Source organism: Capsicum annuum, chromosome 2 (assembly GCF_002878395.1).
Source record: "Capsicum annuum cultivar UCD-10X-F1 chromosome 2, UCD10Xv1.1, whole genome shotgun sequence".
NCBI classification, from domain to species: domain Eukaryota; kingdom Viridiplantae; phylum Streptophyta; class Magnoliopsida; order Solanales; family Solanaceae; genus Capsicum; species Capsicum annuum.
In genome coordinates this window covers 83116916-83126375 of record NC_061112.1, presented here as the reverse complement: position 1 = coordinate 83126375, position 9460 = coordinate 83116916, and the positions used below count along the sequence as shown (strand labels likewise).

Genomic DNA, 9460 nt, shown 5'->3' with positions numbered 1-9460 from the left:
CTATAAACTGTAATTTTAAAAAATTGCTGCTATTTATTGTAATGATAGTCTTAACTATGCTATTTTCTGTAATTTTTTCATAAGCGCCTAATACAACTTCAAATTGGCTTCAACATACTATATGTTGGACCTTATCATCTATGGCTTGTATCTTGAAAAAATTACACAAATAATCAAACTTAAGCACCATTATTTTTAAAAATTCCACACCTTTTAAAATATTTCATAATATATCACTTTTTGAATTTCTATATTTGATACATATATTTTTCACTCTCAAAATCACACAAACTCCTACTTCTTAGTCCCAAATTTCTCCTTTCCATTTTAAAAATTCCTCACCCCAAAATAATCAATAACTTCTCTCCAAATTTGAGGTTCAATCAATTATCTCTCTCATCCTTCTATTGCAAATGACATTCAAGTTAATTTGTTGAAAAAATTCTTATTTTTTCGAGAAGTGAGTGGAATGTTGAACTTGATTTTAAGGAGGATTACTTTATCTTAATTTCAAAACATATTTTTTGTGTTTATTTTTTTATTTTTTTTATGGATTCCTATGATTTACCATCATTTAGTTTGGTGTTACCCAAATTGATAAGAACATTGTGGGTTCTTCAAGTGGTAAAGTGATGGATTTTATTCCGGACACATAACATTATACTATACTATGATGTGTTTCAAGGCAAAATACTATATGTATCAAGGCTAAATAGTATATGTATCAAGGCAAAAAATACTGACACAAAATATTATATGTATCAAGACCAAATACACTAATACAAAACAGATGAATCAAATACATATATCAAGATGTATCAAAAAAATTTAAGTTGTGTAAACACATGACAGTGAAACCCTGCTATCATAATATTTCAAATGTATCAATATCTCCAAATAAATGTATCAAATTCACATATCAGACTTGAAATGTATCAAATCTAACAAATGCAAATAATATCAGTATGAAGTATAGATTATCAAAATCACTTAACTAGGGACAACAATGAATTAAAAGTGTCAGCTCATAAAAGTATCAAATGTGTTCAGATCTTAGCAAACTGTCATATGTATCAATTGAAAATTTTGAAGTTTTAGTACCACGTTCAAGATGCAATTGAGATGAAGAGGAAAGAAAAAATAATGAAGAATTTGTGTTAAAATTGTAGTTTTCAATCGAGTATTATTTTAAGAGATGAATACTTTGATTCTTTGATTAATTTTTACGTTATTGTGTTTTCAAAACTGCTAAAACGTGATTTACTCCCCAATTCAAAGAGATTTTGTTATTTCCTTATTTAGCTAACCATTTTTTTTTTCAAAAGTATCAAAACACATATGTATCAAGACCAAATATACCTATAATCTATATCTATATAATATATTAAAAGCATGAATACCCTTAGAAAAGTGATTTGAACTTTTTGTCCTTCATTAACAGTTTCTTCTTCAGTCAAAATCAACATTTGATATATACATTAAAAAAAATTAATTTAAAATTATTTTATCTATCTTAATTTTTAACTTAAAAGAAAGCAAAAACCAATTTTAAAAAAGAAAAGAAAGCATAAACGTAAAAACAGACCTAAATCTAATAAAAACCTCAAAATGATTTTTTTTTCTAAATTGGCATGTAGAAAACAGAAAAAAATAGCGTCCTAATGAAAAACCTTAAAGTAGAAAAAAAATAAGTGAAAAGTAAAAAACTATATACATGTATTAGATAAAGAATCCTTTGAAGAGTATAATTTATGTGAAGATAATTTAAGTAATTTAATTTTTCTTTTAAGTATGCAATTTTTTTTAGATGTAAAATTTATTATATTTTATCCATATTAAAATTTTAATTTAATTTTTCTTTTAAGTACACAATTCTTTTAGATGTAAAATTTATTATATTTTGCCCCAATTAAAATTCTAAAGTCCTAACAACTACGAGAACAAAATTTTATGTCGATTTCATGGCCTTTGTATTTATATATTCATGCGTGGTAGCCATCTTTCTCAATATAGTGCATGTATCAATATTGTTTGCATATTGATTCTTGCTGTGTCTTCAACAAAATGATATATTTCCTTTATTGATTCTTTTTTATCTATAGAAGTTTATGCGGATTTTTTTTTTCTATTTAAAGGAAACACATGTTGTATCATTGGCGGAGTATAATTATCTCACAGTTGTTTCACACTTAACGTATGGTGTCATTCTGATCACCTTCTATTCTTTTTAGTGAAGGACTCTTTCTTTTCTCCATAAATACAATACATGGATTACACATTATTTTGTAAGTTCATGTTTGTGAAAAGAAAATAGTGAGAGTAATAATTTTTTTTTTTCATATATATAGTTTTATTTGTTGACGTAAAATACACGCGCAAAGCATGCATACTAAATTAGTGTATCAGAAAACGTAAAAAGTGGTATATTAAATAATTAAAAAAAATTGTGATAAAAAAGGTTATTAGCACCTTAATATTTGGTATTTATGTAAGTTACCTTTGCATCTTCACATGTTCACTCCTAATTCATCTCAGTTCAATTTTTTGACATTTATATCCACTCCTAGTTTCAACTACAATTAATCTAATTACCGATCAAGGATAATAATATTTACAAAGATTGTCATATAATATCAATCTTTTACGGTGATATTTGTTTTTCAATTAGTAATACAAATAGATTTTCTAATAGTGTGAAGTGATTTGTTCTCAATACGTTATTTCGCTTAATATCATCCTTAACTATCCTTCTTTCTATGAAATAAATATAAAAGATGTACATTTCCTGACCAGTCCTAAGGTTTTCTCATTTTACTGAAAATATTATAATTTCATAAAAGGAATAATTTTAAACAAATAATCTTTATCATATAATATGCAATATTTTATGATTATATTTGAACTGTAAAAAATCTAATTTCATATAACGAATAAATATTACTATAAATATTCTTTATCAAATAATTGTACTTTTTATATGGTAGTAAACTAGTAACGTTTAAACTACAATTATTCTTATATCTATACAAAAAATAATAAGCAGTATTTTTAAGAATTATCATATAATATCACTCCTTATATGATAATACTAGATATCGAGGAGTCCTTATTAGCACGAGTTCAATATTTATTATTTTTCTGGTCTCAATTTATATGACACGATTAAAATTTAAATAGTCAATCACATTTTTATATGATTTTTACATATTTAAAACTGTCAACTATATTGTAATTTATACACTTTTACGTAATTTTTAAATAATTTATGTTACTCCCTTTGTCCCAATTTTTGAGGCATTGATAAAATTTGAGAGTCAATTAAATTTTTTAAATTGTTAATTATTGCAATGTGTAATACTTTTTTTTTGTCCCAACACATGCGCACTGATAAGATTATGAGAGCCAATCAAATTTTTATATCTTTTAAATTTTTTAAGTTGTTATTATTGTGATTTATAATATTTTTTATGTAATTTTTTTAAATACATAACAAATAAAAAAATAAGATAAGCAAATTAAAAAAATGAAAAAATAAAGAAAGACAAATGACCAATAAATATTATGCCAAAAACAAGCAGACCCGACACAAGTTTATTGACCCATTGCCTTTTATAAGTATGTTGATTTGAACTTCAATTTTTCTAATTTATATCTACGAAATAATAATTATAATAATATTAAAAAAATTATCATATAAAATCATGGAAAAAACTCAAATATACCATCAAATTATTGAAAATAGTTCATTTATGTCATTGCCTTTAAAAATTTGGATCATCTATATCACTTTTATTACAAAAAAAATTATTTCTGTTATTATTTTGCAATAGTGATTTTATTAAATTATTTTTGTCACATGACCTCTTATTAGAAGTCCACGTCACAAAATCTATATCAATCAATATTACTTAAATCAAAATAAAAAAATTATATTAATTAAAATAAAATCTGCCATAATTAATGAATTTGCTTTTTGTTATTAATTAGTTCATTTTTTATTTTTAATAGGTTCGATTTTATTTTAACTGTGTGGATCAAGTTCTATTTTAAGGAGTTCAATTTTTAATTTTTTATTTAAGTAATATTAATTTATTTAGAATTCGTAATGTGAATCTCTAATAAAAAACCACGTGGTAAAACTGATTTTATAAAAATAGCCGTTATAAAATAATGATACAGATGAGCTACATTTTTAAAATCAGTAACATAAATAAACTAAATTTATAACAAATGATATAAATGAGCTATATTTCCAATAATTTGGATCTATTTAAACTTTTTCCCAAAAATCATTGATAATATCGATTGGTTAACTTCCACTCTCACAACCCTCAGTTTCGACAATATATATATATCGTCCACTATTGCACGAAGGGGACTCTCTCAACAACTACACTACAAGAACACTGCTCCCGCAATTCAGATACATGAGTGCTGACTAGTCTTTGCGTTCATAAAAGAAAGAGCCCTTAAACATTGAAAATCCCCTCCATATTTCTGTACATGAACAACAACTCTCTTTAATTTATCCTTTATACTGCTATGGATGACTCTCTAATTCTTTTGCTTTTTTTCCTTATGTTGTCATCCTTTTTCATTCAATCAATTTCTACTACGCAGCAGTCACTCATTCTGCCCCTCACAGCTAAGAAAATTTCATCTGTCTCCATCCCGAAACCTCCTAATAGAGTTGCTTTTCACCATAATGTTTCCCTTACCGTCTCTCTTTCTGTAGGGTCTCCTCCACAGCAAGTTACTATGGTTCTTGATACAGGAAGTGAACTTTCCTGGCTTCATTGTAAGAAAACCACAGCCACACCCTCTGTGTTCAACCCGCTTGTTTCTAAATCCTACTCCGCTATCCCCTGTTCGTCCGCAACATGCAGGACGAAAACTCGGGATTTCTCAGTACCCGTTTCTTGCGACCCAAAAAAGCTCTGCCATGCTACGTTGTCCTATGCTGATGCTTCTTCTGTTGAAGGTAATCTTGCTTTGGAGACTTTCCGTATCGATAATTTGAATTTGCCCGGAATGGTGTTCGGGTGCATGGATGCGGGTTCAAGTTCAAACCCGGAAGACGCCAAGACTACCGGGTTGGTAGGAATGAACCGTGGAGGTTTATCTTTAGTTTCTCAAATGGGTTACCCGAAATTCTCTTATTGCATTTCGGGTCGTGACTCTAACGGCGTTCTATTATTCGGAGAGGTGGATTTGCCGTGGCTTAGGCCACGGAAGTACACTCCGTTAGTTCAAATGTCAACTCCGTTACCTTATTTTGACCGGGTTGCTTATACGGTCCAGTTGGAAGGAATTAAAGTTGGTGGTACGGTTTTACCTTTGCCTAAATCCGTATTTGTCCCCGATCATACTGGAGCAGGTCAAACCATGGTTGATTCGGGTACACAATTTACGTTCCTACTTGGTCCGGCTTACACAGCATTAAAAAATGAGTTCATGAAGCAAACGAAAGGAGTGTTGAGGAACTTGAACGACCCGAATTTCGTATTTCAAGGGGCAATGGACTTGTGTTACCTAGCTGAGTCAACTCGTACTACACTACCACCGTTACCACCAGTAACTTTGATGTTTCCAGGTGTGGAAATGAGTGTCACTGGTGAAAAATTACTCTACAAATTAGCAGGGGCGACTAGAGGAAAGGATCAAGTATATTGCTTTACAATAGGTAACTCAGACTTACTGGGGGTAGAGGCATACATTATTGGACATCATCACCAACAAAATTTCTGGATGGAATTTGATTTAGCAAACTCTAGAGTTGGATTAGCTGAAGTTAGTTGTGAATTAGCTAGTCAAAAATTAGGACTAGGCTTATAATTAATGTTTTAATCGACAATTTTGTGTCTTGTAAATAAGTGAGCGTGGTCGGACTAGGTACAATCCATGGCTTAGTTTTTTGTGGTGGACCATTGTGTTGACATGGGAAGTTTGTTCTTTTGTTTGTGTTGATTGAAGAAAGGACCATTAAAGGTGTGAAACTTGGGAAGTGTGAAAAGATTTTTTCTGTTCTCAAATTTGTGGCGCCATTGAGTTTACAGTACCAGTAGTACTATTCTACTAATTTCAATTTGGCTTCTCGTGATGCAACTGGCCTTGATATGGGTCGTTGATTTTATTTTTTTTTGTCTAGTCATATCACGTTATTTTCTTTCTATTGTTATTATTCAATGGGTAAGCGCTCAATGAACAAACATTTTTATTTGAACATAGTGGATGATTAACCCTGTATAGACTGAAATACAAAAAAGAAGAGGAAAAAAAAAAGGAAGAGACAAATATATAGAGTGTTGGAAGGTTTGACTAGAAATTGCCAGTTGGCGAGGCCGCCATATACAACGGCGTTTACACGAAGGGTCTCGTCAATTGTCATGAGATCCAGCTGTCAAAGATGTGTACCCAATTTTGGTTTGGTTCAGAATGGTCAACCTCTCGATTCAAGATTATGTTATTTCAATAATCAATTTACTTTGTTTTAATCAATTTTTAGATAATTTATAATCACATTAATATTTATTTACCTACTTGATTTAGGTCATAAATTTCAAAAATTAACCTATCTCCTATCCTCTAAAATTTTGACTTACCTCTTATCCTCTAAAATTTTAGGACTTATCCCTTAACCAATTTATATCTTTGCAAAATTATTTTTTTTTTAAAAAAAAGAAAAAAGCCAATACGGTAAAGGGTGAAGAAAAAAAATACACTTTTAACAAACAGGGCTTAGGAGAGGAAAGGAGGGAGGTTACTATGCATATATATACATATGAATACTTTTACCTGATAAACCAAATAATAGTAAACATTTCCAGGGTTTAGAATTTTTTTTTTTTCAATTTCAAATTTCATGATAATTGATCGCACTTCGTAATTATGTTGCTCGGACTCTTTAAAAATAACCATTGATACTTGTCGGATTCTTCAAAATAGTATATATTTGTAAAACCTGACATGAGTGCGGCATCAAAATGAAAAATTCGCAAAACTTAGCTTCGTAATCAAAACATTACTACATTGCCTCCAAATTCTTCAAATAGATAGATTTGATATTACATTTTGTGAAAAACTTTATTTTATATGAGATGCGCCATGTCATACTTGTATGGGGATTTATTATTTGACATGTGGAATTTTTGTTGATTGAGTGAGACTCAAAATAAATTTTTTCTACACTACGTACCTAAACACTTCCTGTGAGAATCCGATAGTAAATGATCAAATTACACATGAATTATGTCCCCTGAATGTTGTCGTAGTGAAAACACGTAAAATGTTTTGAGGTAATTAAGTTCAATTTGGAGGTTTTCCTACCTTCTAGGTCACTAGGCCGATGATTGTGTGCTATTATAAAGTTTGAGTCCGGAGTCAAAAGGGCTCTTTTTTGAATCAAGAATTTTAAAAGGGATACTTAATTTTGAAAAAAATTAAAACGGACAAAACACTGTGGGCCAACAACTTGCATATTTCACTGCATAACTCTTTTTTTTTTTTTTGGAAATGTGAAAATATAAGGATATATTGTTGTTGCATTTGGTAGTAATTAAATAATTTCTTTTGATTTATTAAATTTGCAGGTCTTGGGATACTATGGTAAATTGGACAGGTAAGATTTTTAAATTTTTAAAAAATATTTTTACCTTATATATTTAATTTTCTTCAATTCAATACCATGACATGACATACATAGTTTTAATTATTTTTTGAGATAATACATAAATATGACCCTAAACTTGACATCAAATTATAACTTTGACCTTAAACTTTGATAGTGCACAAATAGGACCTTTAACTATTCAAAACCTAAACAAATATGACCTCCAATTTTGCAACCCCATGCGTAAGTTTCACTCGCGCCTATGTGGAAAGATAATCCCATCACACGGTACCACGTTGTTAAAAGAGCTGACTTGAATGGAGGTCATATTTGTGCAGTTTTGAATAGTTAAAGGTCATATTTGTACACTATCAAAGTTTTGCTTTTTGTATTAAAACGACATCGTTTTTTTTTAAATTATTATTATTATTATTGTTGTTGTTATTTATAATAATAATGATAATAATAATAATTTTTTTATTTATTCAGCAGCACCTAATTTTTTTAAATTAAAAAAAATTATTATTATTATTTATTTCTATAGCAGCAACACCTAACTTTTTTTTAATTAAAAAAAACAGCCACTAGCAGGGATCGAACCCGCGCAGTAGGCTAAAGAAAGCGCCCAAGAAGAGCAAATAACACCACTGAGCTATCTAAGTGTCTTGTTTCATATGATTCAACATTAATATACGTACATAAATATACATTTTCTATCTTATATATATACAACGTAATTTTTTTACCAAGGGGGTCCGGGTAAACCCCATGGCAACCATGTAGGTCCGCCCCTCGTTAATTTAATAACATTTTAATTACGTTAATTTGATAACGTTAATTTAATATACTACTACTATCCTTAATAACATTAATTTAATAACGTTTTATTAAAATTAAAATTTTTTAATTATCAGTATAGTTTCATCTTTAATTTAATATTTAAATAAATAATATTTAAATATATTATATAACTTAAATTCACCCTTTGCTTTTTAATATATATACATACTCACGTGATTTTTTCGTATGTGGCTGACCCACCTAATTAATAAATCTTCAATATCGCTTTTTTTTCGCAATGAAAAAAAAAATTAGATGTCATTTTCATCTATGAGCCAAAAATAATGAAAAAATAATAGTGAAGAGTCATTTAAAAGTCATATTTGTGCAGCTTTGAGTAGTTAAAGGTCATATTTGTGCATTGTCAAAGTTTAGGATCAAATTTATGTATTATGCCCTTAGATTTTAAGCGGACGCGCCCAATTTTGCGTGTTGAACACGCGTTTTACCACGTAGGATCGGAGGACATATTTGTGCAGTTTTGAATAGTTAAAGGTCATATTTGTGCAATGTCAATGTTTAAGGTCAAAATTATAATTTGATGTCAAGTTTAGGATCATATTTATGTATTAACTGTTATTTTTTTTATAAATAATTTTATGTACAGCTTTTTTTGGCAGGCTATTAGCATCAAAATTTAGTGTGATATCATAAAATGTTAACAAAGTTGAGGTTTCTTTAAAAAAATATATATGATCCTAAGAATCGTAGCAGTATTCCTCTAAATGTCGACAACAGGTAATTTAGATTCAATTTTAAATTAATTAATTTACATTATATTGAAATTATATGAAAATAAAAGGCGGAGGAGCTTTGAAGCAACTGTAAAATTATTTCTATGTAAGGCGTGATCTAGACAGAGTTTGCTCGTCCCTTCTCGAACTCCGTGAACACAACATACTGTATACATATAACGTAACATGGAAATTCAATTTCAATTATTATTGTCGCACCCCATTTTAACACGGATCAAAATCGAAGTACAACATATTGAAAACCTCAAAATAAAAT

The 9460-nt window shown here is 29.0% G+C and overlaps 1 protein-coding gene across 1 annotated transcript; it reads left to right on the top strand.

Annotated features, from left to right (window-relative positions):
• Positions 1–4325: 4325 nt before the first annotated feature.
• LOC107858668 (aspartic proteinase PCS1) lies at positions 4326–6027 on the top strand. The gene has a single exon (XM_016703423.2). It carries the CDS (start codon positions 4543–4545, stop codon positions 5833–5835), a length of 1293 nt encoding a protein of 430 aa, XP_016558909.2. The 5' UTR covers positions 4326–4542; the 3' UTR covers positions 5836–6027.
• Positions 6028–9460: the final 3433 nt, after the last annotated feature.

Bases quoted from the DNA above. Each gene is read 5' to 3' on its own strand.
- LOC107858668 (XM_016703423.2), top strand. From the start codon at position 4,543: ATGGATGACTCTCTAATTCTTTTGCTTTTTTTCCTTATGTTGTCATCC.